This window comes from Thermobia domestica, chromosome 5 (assembly GCF_964235325.1).
Source record: "Thermobia domestica chromosome 5, izTheDome1.hap1.1, whole genome shotgun sequence".
Classification (NCBI taxonomy): Eukaryota; Metazoa; Arthropoda; class Insecta; order Zygentoma; family Lepismatidae; genus Thermobia; species Thermobia domestica.
Window position 1 is genome coordinate 158309301 of NC_137458.1, and position 19906 is coordinate 158329206.

The window sequence follows — 19906 nt, forward strand, 5'->3', positions numbered from 1 at the left end:
ACTTCTTCCTTTGACGCCATTTTCTACCAGTTACTTGGAACCAAAAAGAAAGCAAACATATTGTGAATTAGACAAAGAGTGTACTATCAACATACCAAAGAATAGCGATGACTGTGTCAATAGGTTTTATTTTATGATTCCGCACATTTTGTGCAGATTTTTAGTTGTAACCCGTTATACGAGTTGTATCCCCCTTCATAAAATTCTTTGTAGATACTCCGGATTTCCTCTTCCGTAAACTGAAAAAAAAATCTGTACTTTTCAGTTTACGTCTGGAGATACGTGGTATTCGCTTTGAGTACTGTGTTGTTCTCGCTCTGGAATACTGTCTTGTTCCCGTTCTGAACTGCTATCATTGATGTCTTCCTGTGCCCTGATATTTTCTTCATAATATCTGTAGAGTATCGATTTGTGTATCGTTTCTAATCTATTTTCGTACTCACTGATAATTAAATTGCACAAAAACGTCGCAAATGACACATCTTTCACTCCAGCTGAGTCTGATCCTCAAATTTGCGCCTTAGTTTGCTTTTTTAAGATAACTACAGGAAAGGGGTTAATGCAAGAGCCCGCTCCATTTTTTTCACACTGACTACCACACCTAATACTAATTGGAGCTTACTACCACACAATGACCTACTTGACTGATCTTCATTCAGCGCCTACAACGCGTCATCTTACTGCCAGTGTTTCGAAGGATAGGTGGCGCTGTCGAAGGAAAACAAATTTTACACGGGAATGACTCCCCCTACAGTGGTCAGTATTTAGTCCTGTATATGTCTACCAAGTTTTATGTTGATCCTCGCGTTCGAACTGAAACATGTCCCAAATGTTCTATAGCGCAATTTTTCTCTTACACTTCATTAAGTGCGGTAGATAAAAGTTTAAGAAGACTTAACACATCTTCAGCTTTTCGTTTTAGCATCGAATTAGAGACTCTCTGTATAGTTGAATCAGTTACTATTCTGTTTTCTTCATATACTTTCACAATTGTTGTGCAACTGTTAACAAACTTTTCCAAACAGCCTACAAAACTAATCCACGGAACGTCTGTCAGATAAGTAAGTTTAGGTCCCCCTACTTCTCTAAATACCTCCTTGCAAATTATTGCACTTAAAAGTATTTTACAAGACTGATTAAATGCTCCCTTATATTATAAAACAACAACTGTATACCTTAAGCAGGTAAGTTTAACTGAACTGAACTCAAAAGCCAAATGTAATGACATGCCTTAATTGCCTCTTCTATTTCTTGTCGCGTCTTCATACTTCAAACATACGGAACAAATTTACGAATAGGTACCTGGTGATGTGTTTCACCAACTGAATAAGTGGGGTTTAGTCTCAGGTTTCTTATCGAGTGAGGTCTATTGCTAAAGTTGCGAACTAATTGACTTATATGTGTGTGTGTTCTTTTCTTCGACTTGATCATCAGAGTTATCCCTGATGAACGTCACTGTATTACTAACATAATTTAGACAACAGGATATATCAGCATTATTTCCTGATTTTTTTATTAGATTTTGTGTGAGAAAGAGGATTTGTGAAAAACGTGTACATCAGGTCTCAATCAGTACCAAGGAGCATAAAGCTCGAATTCGCTGTTATTGTTTATTTAATTTTGAAGCCCGTAATCAGCAACGAGGCTGTGTGAGATACAGGCCTACAGCTTAAGGCGGGATCAGAATTACCATGATATTTTCAATGTTCTCTCACCAGTAATCAAACCCGGGATTCCTTACACCAAACTCAAGCGCAATAGCCACTAGACCAGCATAGAGGGCCTCATGAACTGCCACTAATCGTACTCCATATTCTGAGAAATGAATTCCAAACAACCGTTAATAGGTGGAAATTGTGCAGAGATATAGATAAATGTCATGTCGAAAGGAACATGTAACGTGATTACGCATTGCATAGAGGCACAAATGATGCAGTTGTAATTGTAATCACTATAAAAAAATCGCTCAGTTATTCCAACATCTTTTCTAAGAATAGTTACTTACTTTTCGAACACTGTGTAGTTTCTAAACAAATCTAACCACACGCAGCTGTGTCCTTGGGCGTTCGCTTTGTGGTTTATTGATAGAACCGACTGCTACACGTATTTCAGAAATTACACTGAAAACAGTCCCTTTGTTATTTTCCTTGTGGATAGCAAAATTGGAAATATGCTGTTATGTTTTAATTATCTATTCGTTTTTCTGTTATTTTCTATGGGCATTTCCTATAGCAAGAGGGAAATGACTACGTAACTCATTTCTTTATTACCAACAGCTGTTTGTACTTAATTATTATTGCCTGAATGTTATTTTTCTTTGTAAAAGTCCAGGTTGTATCTATATACCGGTATATACTGTACATATTCATTCAAAAAGAATTGTTTAACTGACATAACCAGTTTGTTAATTTTATTTTGTATTAGCCTTAATTATTTAAGCCTGTGAAAAAGAAATATTTTTTTAAAGAAAAAGTAGAGAATTGGGAATTATAAAGTAACCAAAATTCGTTCCATGGAAATTAAACTGGAATCTTCAAAACGTTACATTTTTTAATAAAAAAAAACAGCAGTTTGAAAAAATAGTTATTGTTCCCATCAAAGACCTATTTTGGTGTTATATAATTCTAGTTATGTCCTCTGTGATACCCTTTCTTAGAAGAGCTAGTAAAGAAAGCAGAAATATTGTTTTAATCGGTGGATACGTAAGGGAGTGTTTCCAGGTTTTATTCACCATTCCCAACAAGACATAACAGATAAATAAACATTTACTATAAGGAGATATTGCGTGTGGCGTAGATAATTGGGAAGTTTCAAGACAGGAGCGTCACTGCTCAATATTAGAGGTTGGGTTTGATCGCCGATATGAAAGAAGAATCTTGTTTCGTACTTGATATGTCCTGCAAAATTTATCATAACTTTGTTGAGTAGAGAGTGCAACCTAATGAGTCAACATCTGTGTTCGGTGCTTGGCGGATTAGTAATCCTAAAAATTGGATGAAGAAAAACGAATGTGTGTTTGAAATTTTGTGTTAAAACCCTGGAAATCAGCTTTGGAGACTTATGAATTCTTCCATACAGGGGATAAGTGTTTGATCCGGTTAAATGTTTAATCTGGTACAACAGGTTGAAAGATGTCCGCAAATCGATAGAAGATGAGCCCCAGTCTAGCCGCCTTCCACTCTAAAGAAACATGAAAACATTGCGATTGCTCGCGATTTAGTGCGCTCTGATTGTATACTTACAACGATGAAGATGGTTGATGAACTGAATTTACGTTTCTACATGGTTCAGTTAGTTTAAACTGAACATTTGAATGTGTCAATTGTCAGCGAAATTCGTTAAGCAATTGTTGTCAGACCAGAGAAACAACACCGACTTACGTGTCACAAGGATTGCTTAATCGGGCCGAAACTGACCCAGATTTGTTAAATAGGGTACTAACGGGTGATGATTCATATATTTGTTGGTATGACCCAGAAACGAAGACACAATCCTCGCAGCGGAAGGGTAAAAGTTTGCCACAACCGAAACTATCATGACAACGTCGCTCGAATATAAAGACACGGTGACGTGCAGTTTCTTACGGTGTAATTTCACACGGTGCTCATTATCAAGCAATTTCACACGGTCTTGTTTATCGGATTAATCATTCTGCACGTGCCGTGCACTTTCACACGGTCCGCCTGTCAATCATTTGATTCATCCTGAAAACGCTTTCACTATAGGAAGGATACAGAACAAATGTGAACCAAGAATATAAAAAGAGCAAACACAAGTTAAAATAAACACGAACAATTGCAATTAATACTATAGAAGGAGAGCTTACAAAATGTTTTACAAAAAGAATAACAAAGAAAATAACCGGAAATTAAAATAAGAAAGAACAAGACAAAGAACAAAAAATGAGCACACGAATGTTACAGTAAAGAAAAATAATAACATAATTGATGGGAAATTAGAATAAATAAGTGAAAAATGATTTTTAAAATAACTATTGCAAATTAAAATAGATAGGAAAGAATAGCAAATGAAAATAAATAAGAAAAGAAAAAGAATAATCAAAAACAAAATAAGGGAACAGAAGATAGAATAATAAAAATAAATTAATAAAGAACAAAATAAGGTACACATCAGAGAATTCAGTCAGGAAGTTTAAAAAATCGAAGAAAAATATGCCCACTCCAGGGCATAGAAAAACGTTGTGATTTGTGAAACACACAACATTAGCTCCATACTCCAAGACGTTCTAAGAAGAACCTTGTCATCTTATTATTTTCCGAACGAATAGCACGTCGTTACGGTGGAACCTTCATACCTTTGTATATCGTTAATCCACTTTGTACAATTCATAGCTCACTATTCCAGCTTTTGGAGAAAACTAACGCTTCTCAAGCATTTTTAAAAGTCTTCGCCATTTCCTACTTTCTCGAGGACTAATTGCAATCGCCTGTCAAGGCAGATGTAAGTGAATTTTCTACACTTCTCCGGATTGCAATCTAAGCCCTGTCCCCTAAAGGAATGAAAACTAGACGTAGCATCTTCTTTTAGTACACTCACTAGCTTCAAGACATGTGGTGTACTCTGCGGTTTAACTTGCTGCGACAACCTTCTACTGGGTTGTTCTGTGCCTTTTTATCATTTCAGTTACATATTTCTCTTAGAATATTTGTTTTGTCTTTCCATTGTTCAATGAAATAATCGTTGAACTCTTCGATGTTTTGGCCCAGTCCTCCATGGCGATGAGCCAAATTTCATCGGTTCTGCTTGCTGGTTTTAATGCTAATACACTACACATACTAACATAATGGCGTACGTCTTTATTGTGTATGTCTTATCGTGTGTGCTCCTATATCTGCATGTATGATATACAATTGGAAAAACTACTTGAAGCGACTCTTAAACAAGAAACCATTACTCGCTGTCCTTCAAAGTGCAGAGAGTACTAACCAAGAACAGGAAGAGAACAATCACAAAATAAAAGTTTATTTCATTCATCTTCCTATTTTTTAAACAATGGGCTCAGATTTGATTAACAAAGTGCTTATTTTATTCTTTATTATTGAGAATGAATTTATTGGAGATATACCTTAATTTCCGAAAACACCGGTTTTGACCAACTTGATCGCAGAATACCTTGAAAGTCGACCTGTAGAAACGATATCAATTTCCAAAAACACTAGAGTGAAAACCAGTAACACATTTTAGTCTGTTTTCACAAGATTATCCTTTTTTCTGAATTTTTATTATTATTTTCATCAACTTTAATTTGTTATTATTTTTGTTATTAGTTTTTGTTCAGTTTTGTAATTATTTTCCTCTTTATTATAAGTTGTGTTTGTTATTTTTTTTCTTTTTCCTAGCTTCTCAAGTATTAATTGCAATTGGTCGTATTTATTTTAACTCGTGTTTGTTCTTTTTCTGTTCTTTCTTACTTCATGTTTGCTCTGTCCTCCCTCCTCTTATAGTGAAAGCAGTTTCAGGGTGAAACATATGATTGACAGGTGAACCGTATGAAAATGCACTACACTTGCGGAATGTTTAATGTGATAAACAGGACCCTGTGAAATTGCTCGATAATGAGCACCGTGTGAAAATGCACGGAATCAAAGACACGAATTGTGTCCTCCACTGCGGGTAATCGTGCATTCTCGATCATGGATGTTTTTGAAAAAATGTCAAAATTTGTTTTTGTCAATTTTTCCCAAAACTACGCATGAAAATTTATCAAGTATAACCTTTTGTCAGAGTAATACGTGATCTATCTATCGATGTAAATGAAATGAAACCCTGCAGTGTTGCATCTCGCGGATATGCTGTGTAGGCTAAAAGGGGACGGCGATAGTGACACTGAATGAAATGACGGGATGAAGAAAGTGGTAGTAAACGAGAAAACCCTAAGTAAATCCACGCGCACGGTGTTTGTCCACTGCAAAGCCCACTTGGAATTGAACCTGGGATCTCACGATCTAGCATTGAGCCATCACGACCTCGTGTGTATCGACATATGTTTTATCGTTGGAAAATCATTGTATTTAAACACATATTAATATTTAAGAATTATCCATAATTTTGTGCAATATCTCATTTATACTGTATACCGTCGTGTTTCTAGTGTCATAATGAAAAACTTGATGAGAGTATGTTTAAGAGATGAAGAGAAAGACAAATGAAATCTTTCAGCTTCACGTCTCACGATTATGCCTTTTATTTTAAGGGAGACAGATCTTTTAGATAAGTGAACGATGATGGAATAATTGGTGGAATGTAATGTAATAGGAAACAGGAATATCGAGGAATCCCGCGGGCACAATGTAGTCCAGCACAAACTTACTTCGTCGGCGACCGAACCAGGTACCCCACGCACGAGAGATAAATGCTCTATCACTGAGTTATCGTGCCATCCAAAAGAAACAAAGAGAGGATATATCACTATAAGTCAATCTTCTAAAATTTCTAATTATGTTTCTATGTAGAATGATAACTTTATTACAATTATCTGTAACGAGCGCACACAGACAATTTTGTACGCAAGAAATCGTAGATCAGCTTTACTGTTCTGAAAATAGTTCTCTGTTTACATTGTGGACAGTGTGTGTTCTTTCTCTCGTCCCTCCCTTGCTACCGTGAAATGTATCTGTTATACATAGAGTTAATCTTTTCAATTAAATAATAAGCTTTTAAGCCCCCAGATTCCGAATAGCGTTTATCTATTTAGTCCACACTTTTCAAGGGCTATATAAGACACAGATCTATAGTTTATAGTGAGATCCGAACATGACCTGTCTCCTTGTGTCCTAGATAACTTCCATTTTCAAATTGAGAACCCTACCCATTAATATACGACCGAGAAATATCATCTCCCTGAGAAATGCAGTGAAAGATCTAAGTGTCGTTTGTTCTCTCTGTATATATGATTTTTTCCTGGACATAGTGGAAAATTAAACAACACACATTTGGGTTGATTAAATAATTGTCAATTAATTAACTTTGGTTAATATCATTATTCGCCTTATGTGAATAAAAAAGGGAAAAAGTTCAAATCAAAAATTGCCTCCAGAATTATCAGAATACAAAATTCGAAAACATCCACCTCTTCAATCATACAAGAAAAAATGTAGCTTTATTACTTCATATCATACGATAACTAAATATATTTTCTCGTGTCAACATATATGCCTTGAAGAAGCTGGTCCTTTAATAATACAGTATGACAAATCCAATGTAACACGCAGTGGAAAAAACAATATTTTCGTAAACATAGCCAGGGGCTGAAAGGGAAGTATACAAAAGACACATACACAGCTCGTCGTATATAGCCAAACTGGAAGGCAAAAACATAAAGCCATAATCAACACGTCACTTATCTTGCAGTATCTTCTATAGCTCTTACCCTTGGGCGCGTGCAATGTTGCCAAACGTATTTTGAAATGGAAAATATATATTTCTTCGAGTATACAACATCAAGTTTTAGTTTTATAATAAAAACATTTTTCTAAAGAATTTCTCGAATACGCATGGACATTTACCTTACCCATTTCATTTTCTTTAGCTCAGTAAAAACTATCGGTTAGTCCCTCTTTCACCTTTGGACACTTTCTTGCGTTAAATCAATAATATTGTAGAATTTTATACATACAATTAATCGCTTTATTTCTTTCTTTCAACAGGCCCATAACCGCTTAGTAGCAGACCTGGACACCAACGAAATCGAAGTTGTAGAGACTCAGAGCTTTGCTACGGAAGTGAACACCACAATGCAGAAGCTGAAGGAGAAGGACGTACGAATCATCCTGGGTAATTTCAACGAGACGTGGGCGAGAAAAATTTTTTGCGAGGCCTACCGCTCCGAAATGTACGGTCGCAAGTATCAATGGATCATTATGGGAACGTACACGGAACTTTGGTGGAATGCGACAGACAATCAAACCTCTTGCACAAATGAAGAGATGCTAGTGGCCCTTGAAGGAGCGATTCTCACCGATCTCCTACCTCTTAGCACAAATGGAGAGATCACAGTTTCCGGAATGGTAAGTACATCTTTAATTTTCGTTATATCTCATGTGTAAATTAAATTGTTTCTCTCAAGGCTATACAGACTCCTGTATTTACATAGTGCTTCTCAATTTTATTATTTTTTTATTTTTTTCAATTTGGGGTTCACTTTTATATGAACATTCTACGGACCACCCTACTATTTGTCATCTTCGGAAACAAATTGAAGACTACAAGGAAGAAAGGCGAAAGGTCATCAACTTTTCTTCATTCTAGGAAAATCGGATATTAAACTTCAAAATCACAGTCTATCTAGAATAGGGTGTTCCCGAGCCGACTGACACATTTCAAACTTGAATATTGCGCAGACGTAATAACTTATATTGGTTGGCGAGGTAGGAACCGAAAGAGGAAAGAACTCCACTTATGTGGTCAGTCGCAATGGAGCACAGAACATCATTTTATTTCAGTTCATATTGGAGCGCAGAACATCGTGTTACTTCAGTTCGCACAGAGTGGCGCGGAACCCATTGACGCCTTTCAAAATTGAATATTGCGCGGGCTTGATAGCTTGGATTGGGTTAAGGGTGGGAAATTGTATGAGAATAGGATGTCATCTTGTAGGAATATTATCACAGCATGGACATCATTGGAGCGTTGAACAATGCGTTTTCTGTGTTTTCGTACTTATTACCAAACAAAGTCAGTCATTGAAGTGTAGTGATTGTCCAGACATTTCATTGTTACCTGACACTAAGCTAAAGGTCCATTGTGACTGTTGCAGTTTTCTTATGAAATGGCATCCTATCCACTTTCCATCCCCTAGCCGCAACCCACTCCAAGTTATTGCGCCTGCGCAATATTCAACTTTGAAACGTGTCAGTCTGCTCAGCGCCACCCTGTATATAGCAGGAACAAATAAATAGCATTGTCCCGTATACATCACGTGAAGGCATTTGATTTACGTTCTGTGATACTTTCTCAAATAATATAAAAAGCGCTAACACCTTCAGTTTCAGAAGGGAGATCAGAATGGAGACTCTTGAAACGCTTAATTGATTGCATTAAACTGCTTCTCTGTATCCATTATCGTTTTTACTCTATAACGATAATCGTTGAAACCAGAAGTGATTACTCCACAGCCACTGCTTTTTTCTTTCAGTTTAACATCCCATTATTGTGCCCTTTAGGCTAGGTAAGACGGATGATTAAGGCAAATGAATGATGATGCAAGAATATGGTAGGAAGCGGTAGTACTCCGAGAAAGCCAATGGACACGGTGTTTTTCACCACATACTTACTCGGCCTCTGATTGAACCAGGAACCCCATGCACCAGAGGGAAGCACTCGCGGTTTGAATAGATAGAATAGAGATGGAATATATAGTCTTGAGATACTTAATCGATTACAGAAAACTGCTTTTCGCTGATATTACAATTATTATTCTATAACGATCAATGTTAAACCAGAAGTGGTTGATTTCTATTTCTTCCGATTTTACTAGAGAGAGAGGGGGGGAGATGAAATGTATTCTTGGAATGCTTAATCATTTGCCGAAAGCCGATTCCCGCTATCTATTACCATTTTTGGTCTATAATGATCAACAACAAAAAAAAATTGGAAATGATTCATTTCTACAACTTCCAGTTTTAATATCGCCTCCATGAACGAAGTGGTTTCTCAACCTTTGATCTTCTACATCCCGATCAAATTCGGTGGTGATCCAGCAATCAATTCGTGAGATTTCTTTTGTCTCCCGGACGGACAGGGTAAATATGCTGTACATAATGGAGTTCTTGTAAATCAAATTCCTTAAGAACTATTGACTGTGAATAACGTATGAACTATTTGTCTAGACTAATATTAGGATACGAAATTCAACACCTCAAGTCGTACACAATGATATCCATAATTCAATTTTGATCAATTCATTTGTGTGTGGGGGTGCATATGTGTGTGTTTGTATGTATGTATGTTATGTTATATTACGTTTTGAACATATGCCAGTACACTAGTATACTTATAGGTTTATTTTCGAGTGAAGGTAGAAATGAAGAAAGTGTGGTAATCGTGAAAAAATTGAAATTGAGATTTCTACATATTTACACGTTTCATGGCTCCTAGGTACCAGAAAAACGATTTCTCGATGTTTGACCTATGTTCGTCCTGACCAATACCTACACTCGCCTGGGGGACATACCATTCGATGTATCTATACCAAATTTTAAACATAAAGTTTTAATAAGATTCTACCCAGGGGATTGGGATTTTCTTTCTTCACGCAAAAATAAAGGTGGTTTATTGAAGGGTGAAAATAAAAATATATGATTTTTTTCAAAATCTCTACAATTTTGTTTTATTTTCTCACATATCAATATTTCATTAACAACTCTATACTATCAGTCACTTCGTGAAAGAATCCAGAAGGTTAGTTTGCTATTAGAGGGTGAGTTTTTTAGGAACGAGTTTCCCAAAAACAAATCAGGCATTTTGTTCATATTTCATAAATAAATATCTAATTAACAAACTTACGGTATCGTGTAAATAATATTTCATTACAAAAATCACAACCGGTCTATTCTTTGGGTTGAGTTTTTTCGGGCAGTTTTCTCAAAACCTACTCAGTTAAACAAATTAATTTTTACTAAGAGCTTTCCAAATTTACTTGTGGAGTTGAATTATTTTCGGACGATTTTCTCAAAAACGACTAAGGCATTTTTCATATTTCAAAAATATATGTTCGATTAACAAACCTTCACTGTGGGATAAATCATTTTTTGTTAAAAGAATGACAAAGATCGTTTACTCTCTGAGAATGTTTTTTTTTCTCGGTCGATTATTTTCGAAATCTACTCTGCAAAATTTACTTATATTTCACACATAGATGTTCGATAAAAAAAAAAGCCTACGATATGATTAAAACAAACATTAAAAGCTTACAAGGGTTAATTTGCTCTTATATGTTTCATGGGGAGATCATTTCTACTAAAATATATCCTCGCTTTTTTTAAAAAAAAAAGATATCTGTTGGTCAATCATATCGCTTAAAAGACTAATGTATGTGTACCACGGCTGGTACACATGGCTCACAAAATCAGGTTCCGGTGGTACACGAGAATGTTAAAGGGATTATGAATATTAGAAAATACATTTTATTCATTAATTGCTTATAGAGAATTTTCAGTTTTTCATCGCATGAAATATAATGCCTATCACGTTAATAATTATGGACGCTTATTATCATCTCTCTCTAACAGTTTCCTGATTTTCTATTTTGTACCAAATTTATGAGTAAATCATAAAAGCAAAACATGAAAACATTCATGTATGTGTCTAAATATAGACCGATGTACTATTGTCAACATGGCTTTTCTTTTTAGTATTTCTACGTATTCAACACTGTACCTAAATAGACTGAAAGACCATTGATCTGATTTGAATGGTTTTAATAACACTTGTTCTGAAATATACAAATAGCTCTTTGTTCAATGTACAATAGCAGTATGGAGTTTTACTTTCATTTGAAAGGAGAAAAAAACAATGGTTCTCATTATATAACAACCATGATTTCACTTACTTGTAAATTCTGTTTATTCTGCGTACTATGGCTATTGTATCAATGTACACCGAATTAGTTGATTGTATCTCGACTACAGTGTATTCGAGGAATGGATTCTAAGGCTCATTGTAATTTTTATTGTTCACAGAAAATAACATTGAAAGTATTGAAAATAAACGGAAGGAAACATTGTTATAATATAATTCTAATAATAATAAACGGTAAAGTCTCAATTTAGCGTCACTCTAATTCTAATAATACTGGTAGATGTCGCTACCTGTGCTATTGTTTTCCTATAACGAAGTCATTGAAAAATGCATAAATGTAATATGGAATTTGGATCTACCGTCGCACATCTATACCAACACTCTTACCAAATCTGTACAGTCTTCACTCTCGTTACTTCCAACGCCGTATAGCAGATGCTTATCCGATTCTCAATAAACTTTTAGGCTAGACTCTACTTCTATCACGTTACGCATATTCACCGTTAGATCACCTTCTTGCTATCCATGAACATGATCAGGTCACCGCTTACTATAATCCCCGTTCTCATCCATTGCACATGATTTCATCAATAAACTCCTCTTTTTTCTAAGTAACACGGCTCCAAATATTTAAACCCGCTCTGAATAGCCCCAGAGCAGAAGATTAACACCATCGTCGCAACTAACATCATATATACTTGTGTTCTGTTACGGCACTTCATTGCATTATATAAATTACATACCATGCTCAGGTCACCTTCTTCTGTATGTGTAAACAGATAAATACAGTGAAACCTGTTTTCAGCGGAATCGAGCGGGACCCGCAAAAAATTCCGTTAAAGTCAGGTTTCCGCTTAATGGAGGTAGACCTTTCCTTTAAAAAAAATGCTTATAACGGACATACTGAGAATATATATAGGTGTACGTAACTTGTTTAATTACAGTACTTCTTCCTTCTACGGATTAATACACAAAAAACGTTTTGTTTATTTTTCCCAGTAGTCAAACAGGATTTTCTGTATACATTGCTGCTTGGCTACGGTATAGTTCAGGATGCATAAAAGCTTTCTCTGGAATTTTGAAAGTCCTCTGAACTCTTTCCTACTTGTTTTTACGACACGTGATAGGAATATATAATTCCTGCTTTGTTGCGTCAATTCCTATTTTCCAGAACCTTGTTTTATCAGTTTTCTCCTCATTTTTGTCGGCTGCCGCTAGTCGCTACACAAGCGGAACTGAAGTATGCTGTCACAAAGAAGACTGACAGCTGACATGCTCCGAAGGACCAGCCGAAACTTGTGGGGGTGAAATCCCGGTGAATATGAGTAGTGGTTGACAAAGGTCAACATTGTCCATAAAGATTTAAGAAAAGAACGAAGAATTTATCGCAGACTGTTTAATATATATGTTAGCCCTTTCACATGATGTCTAAAAATTTTTCTAATCCGCGTAGTCTGAAACTCAGAATTTTCCGTTAAAGTTTTATTTTGCTTTTCGTTGTCCGCATAACACAGTTTCCGCTTAATGAAGGACCTTTTACACGTTTTTTACTCCAAAATTCATGGGACCGTGAATTTTTTCCGTTTAAGACAGTTTTCCGTTTAATAAAGGGTTCGTTGAAGGCAGGTTTTACTGTATAACAATAAATAAATAAAATCCTGATACCCATCTCCAAATAGATCTACAAGTAAATTGATGTTCTTGGTCCCAGAGAAGGTGTTACCTTCTACGGCCTGCCCGTCTTCGGGTGGGAATGAAATTGTAAATTAAAAAAAAAAAAAAAACTTTTAAGCACTTCTTCACTTCAGCACTTCATTGGTTGTTGTAGGAAGCATTTTCTTGCTTCATTTTATATTGTTCTGTATTTTTGCATTTTGTAATTTTGTATTGTCAACAGCCAAACATATCAATAAATAAATAAATCCTGTTGCCCATCTCGAAATGAAACTACAAATAAATGCTCATGACCCAAGAGAAGGCGTTACCATCTGCGGCCCGACCATCTTCAGATGGAAATGAAATTGTACAAATGGGGTGGCTGATGAGGAAACAAAACTAAAATTTGTTAAATGTACGCAATTAAGTGTTTTAATTAATCACGATTTTATAAGCAACCTATAGTGTACAGCAAAACGAAAAGTAGGCGGAACAAACAATACCGAATTACGTGGAAAAGAAATGTGTATGTATGTGTGTGGTGTATGTGAATGTTTCTGTGTGCAAAGTAAAGAAGAAAACATGCATAGAAATGAAGAAACAAACCATACCTTATTTAACTAAGATTTTTACTTTTATTGAAAATATTTTCTCTGAAAAATAACTATAGATGTTTCAGAGAATTTAAGATTCTTATTCTTATTCTTCAGGTTTAGATCAAGAGTTCTCAAAATTAGGTTATTGGAGTAGTTCACACTGTGGTTCTGCAAATACAGTATACGTATAAATACTGTAATTTTCCCAATGATTTTATGATGTACTATACACAACGAAATAAATTTCGGTTCATTTTTTTCATATATCCATTTAGGCCTACCTTGATCACTTATTTTTTAAACTAATTTAGTTAAAATGATCTAAAAAATGAATCGAACATGTCATTTTGTTCTGGATAAATTAGCAACGAAATACGAAAACTAAATTGATTTTAAATTGGGCAGATACTACAATATATGAATTTTTGTGTTTTAATGCATTTTCCAATGTTTTTCTGAAGAGAGTGAAGAAAAGTACTGGCAGAAATCTGTTCAGAAAACCACGTCAGAAATTTCAACCCAGCACTTCCAAACTTAAAACTCCCAAAGTAATTTCAACTATTCTCATTCAATATGCAGGTACGGTGGTACCTCGACTTCCGAAACAATTTGGTTCCAGAAAGTTACTCACATTATGAATATAGATATTATATTCCGAATTGAATTTTTCCGTATTAATTAATGAAGATTCCCTTAATTTCTTCCGGTTATTAAAATATTAATATAAAACACAATATGGAGTTTATGCAAAATAATGGTAATTTTCCTTATAAATAACAATGATAACTACAGTAAAGATTTATAACAAACATCTCAATGAATTAAGGTTAAATTAATGCTAATACTACTTTCATTTAAGGAAAAAAGTAATTATTTAAAGAGCATTTTAGACTGAAGATATTGTGGTGTGCTCCAAGTGACAACAACAACTCGCAAAATCTGGGATCCACACCAATGATAGAACTATTTTGCATCACATGTGATACATCAGAAGATTTCGGTACGATTCGTGGAGTTACCTTTGGATTGCAACTGGAAGAAACGTTAAACACTAGAAGAACACTGACAGTTATCAAACTTTGAAGGTCTGAAGAACGAGTGACGACAAAACAAAGCAGAACACGAACAGCAGCAGTTATTCAAATTAAACGATAATAATAATAATAATAATAATAATAATAATAATAATAATAATAATAATAATAATAATAATAATAATAATAATAGCGAAAATATAACACAATGGCAAGAACAATAATAAGAAAATTAACTAAACGAAACTTAGCTATAATTCGACAGCACTGTATCCTCAGGAGATGATCTTCGTATAGCACGAGAGACGACACTGGCCAAATTTCGTGGGTAAGGATTGACGACCGGAACACACCCTTACGTTCTATTGGGTGGTAAAATCGGTAAATCTAGGCGAAGCTTGACAACTCGTTGCGATCACTGTTGTAGTAACAAATACGTATACCAACATCTGAATACTCCAAGAGTTACCACGACCATGGGATATCATAGTCAAAATTGACAGTGTCAGCGCCTGCACCACCGGCTGCTTCCTCTAGTAGTTGTTTTTGATTACGTATGCTATTAAAGTCAGTACTGAGTGGATTTTAACACCCTGTTTGCATGTTTGGGATGACCCGTGGGCACCATGCTATTACTACCACTTTCCATTAATTATCTTCTTCTTGTGTACCAACTCGGGTCAGATCCCTGAATTCTTACTGGGTGTTGCTTTTTTACCAGCACTATATATTGAGCAAGAGGTTTATTATATTGTAGTAATTGTATTATAATACTTCAATAATATATTAAGACCCAATGTAAATCAAAACTTTATAAAACTCTTAATTTTAAAGAGAAATCATTATTTTAAAAGTCCAACAAATCATCATGCTTTTTTATATTTTCACTCAAGTTAATATACTAAAATATGAAAATAAGCGGGAAATCGACTTTCCACACCATTAGGTAGAAGAAATTCATCGGGGCATTTTAGATATTCCAATTCAATTTTGGTCTGATCGATTAGCAATACCATACTAAATGGAAAACTGGATAAGAATTTTAAAAAAAATCTGTGATAAGAGTTGTAGCGTTCTTGAACAATGAAAGCAACTCATCATAAGTGAAAGTGTGCGTGTGTTATTTTTTAATATCATACATATATATATATATATATATATATATATATATATATATATATATATATATATATATATATATATATATATATAGCTTGAAACGTACCATAGTTATATGTCAATCCTGAATTTGGGGAATAGTGTATTGATCTTGGCATGAATCCCGCTGGGTGGCCACTGGATAAATTGAAATTCAGACCAGTTGTTAGTGTTGGATAGATGTAGAGAAAAATCGTTCATCCATTTTGCTTTTTTTATTTCTATTTTTTAACCATCAGTACTGGCTGAGCATCGCTGAACTCTATAGAAAGAAAGCAACTTAAGTTCTTTTCTATGTTATCCAAGAGATAAATAGTACTATATATATATATATATATATATATATATATATATATATATATATATATATATATATATGAACCTTGTAAAGAGTTGCATTAGTGATAGTATGCTGGCATTTTCCGAGACTTCAGTGAATTAATCCGTAACAGGAAATTAAAACTTATCAACGATCATGTTAGCGGCATGAAATTTCATCGACTTGTTACATTATTCGCTTCCTAAGTTAACACATACATAGTCACGAGCAAACAAAAACCCTTATCCTCCTGATGAAGCGTTTCTAGTGCACTTCATTCTACAAATCCATGTTAATTGAATATTTTCTGATTTCCACTGTATTTTTTGCGCCGTCTGTGTGTGTGTGTGAATCAGGATTTCTGTCTCTTCTCATCTCCCTAGTTACTTTTGAAACAAGCGTATAAGGAGCACTGTGTAATTCTCACATAACTACGGGGATATACATACGGTGCGAAACAGATTAGAATCTGCTTAGAAACGATTTATTATTATCATTTAAGAGTAATCTGTCACATCTCAAGCGTACAAGGAGCACTGTGTAATTCTCACATAACTACAGGGATATACGTACGGTGCGAAACAGATTAGACTCTGCTTAGAAACGATTTATTATTATCATTTAAGAGTAATCTGTCACATCTCAAGCGTACAAGGAGCACTGTGTAATTCTCACATAACTACAGGGATATACGTACGGTGCGAAACAGATTAGAATCTGCTTAGAAACGATTTATTATTATCATTTAAGAGTAAATTGTCACATCTCTGTCACATTCACTCTCTCTGATCTCATCTGACTTCTGTGGATTTTATCCAAAATTCACACACTATAACTGTATTTACGGTGTATTTTTTAATGAATAGAAACCAGTATCTAAAAAGGAATAATAAGCCTCATAAATTATATATTTTGTCGAGATCCAAATGTAAATGTTCAAATATATATAGACGAGAAACCTACAGATTTTTTTTGTTTTGTTTTGTTTTAGAGAAAATTTCTTTTAACAACTTGCGTACGGCATATAAACATAGCATTAGAGAATATGATTCAATATTTTTCAACTGTTTAAAAGATGGAAAATATCTAATGAGTTCTCAGTTTGCTGTGCTTACACTACGCGCATACAAGTAACTTGATATCACTGTTATAAAATTTGAATTGTGTGCGATAACATCAGGCGATTACAGTAGTGAGAGAAAGGTTAGAGCATGATCGAATAGCATTTACGAAGTTGTTTAGGTCTAAAAAAATAACTCTATCTTCTCAGGTTAGTAATCATTCAATTGGTTTCACGCAAGCTTTCCATTCTTCCCTATCCTGAATCAGACTTTAATTTCCATCAATTTTTTCTCACATCTTGTATTATTTGGTCCATATATTTTAACCACAGTCTTCCTCTAGTTATTTTTTTCTTGTGCCATTCTCTTCCTGTCCCATGATGTGAACAATCATCATATTTCTTCCTTTCGAAATATTCTTCACTTATACTCCTCTTTTTTCCTATCATTTCGAACACTTTTTATTTGGTAATTTATCAACCATCTAATTTTCAGCGTTCTTCTACAGCACCACATTTTGAAGTTTTCATTTTCCGTTTTCCCTCTTCTCCTAAAGTCCATGCCTCACATCTATACAACTCCACACTTCATACCTAGGCTTTCATCAAGCTTTTCTTTAGTTTTAGTAGATGTTTCCGGTTAGAACTTTTAGTTCTTCTTCGAACTATTTCGGATTTTATATCTTGTTTGCACCTATTATAGCTTGTTATTTTATTTCTCAAACGTAATATAATTGCTTCACTTCTACCAGCAGATGATTTCCTTTTCTCTCACCATGATTTTTCTTGTTTCTTTTCTTGCGCATCTCACAACTTTCGTTTTCAACTTGTTGATCTTCATGTTGAGTACTTGTTGCATTCCGTTTATACCTGCCTCTAATTTTCTTTTGTCACTTCTTGCCAACAGCTGGATATTGTCTGGAAATAAGAGTGCATTTTCCGTCCATAAACAGTATTCCTGAGCATTGTATGTGCTTGATCTCTTTTATAATTTCTTCAGCGTAGAAATTAATTAAAATTGGTGACAATGGGCATACTTGCCTGGCTACCTTCTGACCCTGTTCTACATCAATTCTAGCCTTATGTTCTGCATATAAGTCATTCAACGCTTCTTATAGTTTATTTGTGGTTCCTTCAGAATCTTAGACATGTTGTTCATACCTACATTATCAAATATTATCTCCAGGACCACTTATTCTTTTTCCCATTCAAATTATTTCTTCTAACAAGTCTCTTAATGTAAGTATTTCTTCCGTCATTTCGGCACGCTCCTCTCAAACCAAACTCTCTCTCTCTACTAGTACTACTTCTATTTTAGCTTCCAGTCACCTTCAAAATGAAATATAAACGGGGAAAAATCATTTAAAAAAATAAGAACAGTACAAAACATTGGTAACAGCCTGAAAGCCCCTGGCTTCAACCAACTCTGCATACGTAGTTAGCATGAGAAGGCATAGGGAACATTGTAGTTACGTCGCTACGTGATATTCATGAAACAGTGTTTGGGTAGTACATTGGATAAAATTGGGTGTCTAGGACACACGATCCCGTGCACGGCTCGGACTTAATTTCAATTAGAAGGGACAGAAAAACGAATGACGGTTCGATCTTCAGTAATCTTGTTATCTTCTGTGATCATCGTACTCCAGTCATAATAGAAATACATTGTACTAGTCATCTCGTAGAAGTGTATAAATACCTAAGTAGTAAAGATGACTACTGCCTTAATAAGTCAAAATTCGGATTTACCAACAATTAATACAAGTGAAACTCTATTTTTCTTATTTTGTAACCTATCTTATTTTCATTTAGTATATGTATACATTTTTTCGATAGTACATTATGGTTAGATCTTTATATGACACTGCTGAAGCACAGAAATTCTTTCGATATAAATAAACTTGCCCAGGGAGTCAAAGGCTGAAGTGCCATCCTTGCAAAAAACAAAACAAAAAAGAAACGAAAAGAAACATCGTTTAACTTTAGGCGACTTGTAGCCAAGCTACGAAGTGTATTTGGAGACTCATCGTTTCAATTTAGACGAAAATGAATAGCCTTTATTCGATCAACTTTTATAGTATAAAAATAAATTAATATTATTTGTAATTGAAATTTTTCTAGTTATATAGATGTATAGAGATATACCGGGTATATCAAAAGTCCGGGACCATAGACCAACTTCATTATAAGTGAAGATGCGAAAAAAATGGAACGAGAAGAAAGTTGTTGAAAATAGATTATTTTCAATCTATAATCATTTTTTTTTAAACTTCACAAACCGTTTCAGGTCCATACCCATAAAGCTCCATAATTAAATGACAAAGTAACGTTGTCAGTTCAGCAGGCTGTTTCCTTGGGTCCTCACTATACAAACAATACAGCATTATTGAACAACGGATGCGAAATATTCTAGGTTTCCTCACACAACAATGGCCACATTCCACGTGTCTTTTTGGCATGCCCTTGTGATTCCGTTCAAACAGCCTACTGAACTAAAAACGTTGCTCTCTCATTTAACATAGGACGTTTTACCAGTGTGAAGACT

At 34.8% G+C, this 19906-nt stretch overlaps 1 protein-coding gene across 2 annotated transcripts in view; it reads left to right on the forward strand.

Moving 5' to 3' along the window:
* The window catches only part of GABA-B-R2 (gamma-aminobutyric acid type B receptor subunit 2), an 832753-nt gene that overhangs the window by 284056 nt on the left and 528791 nt on the right, over positions 1 to 19906 (forward strand). For both annotated transcript variants that reach the window (XM_081759238.1, XM_081759239.1), the window contains exon 4: positions 7668 to 8027. In XM_081759238.1, the coding sequence (XP_081615364.1) occupies positions 7668 to 8027 (360 nt within the window). The remainder of the gene's footprint in view (positions 1 to 7667; positions 8028 to 19906) is intronic.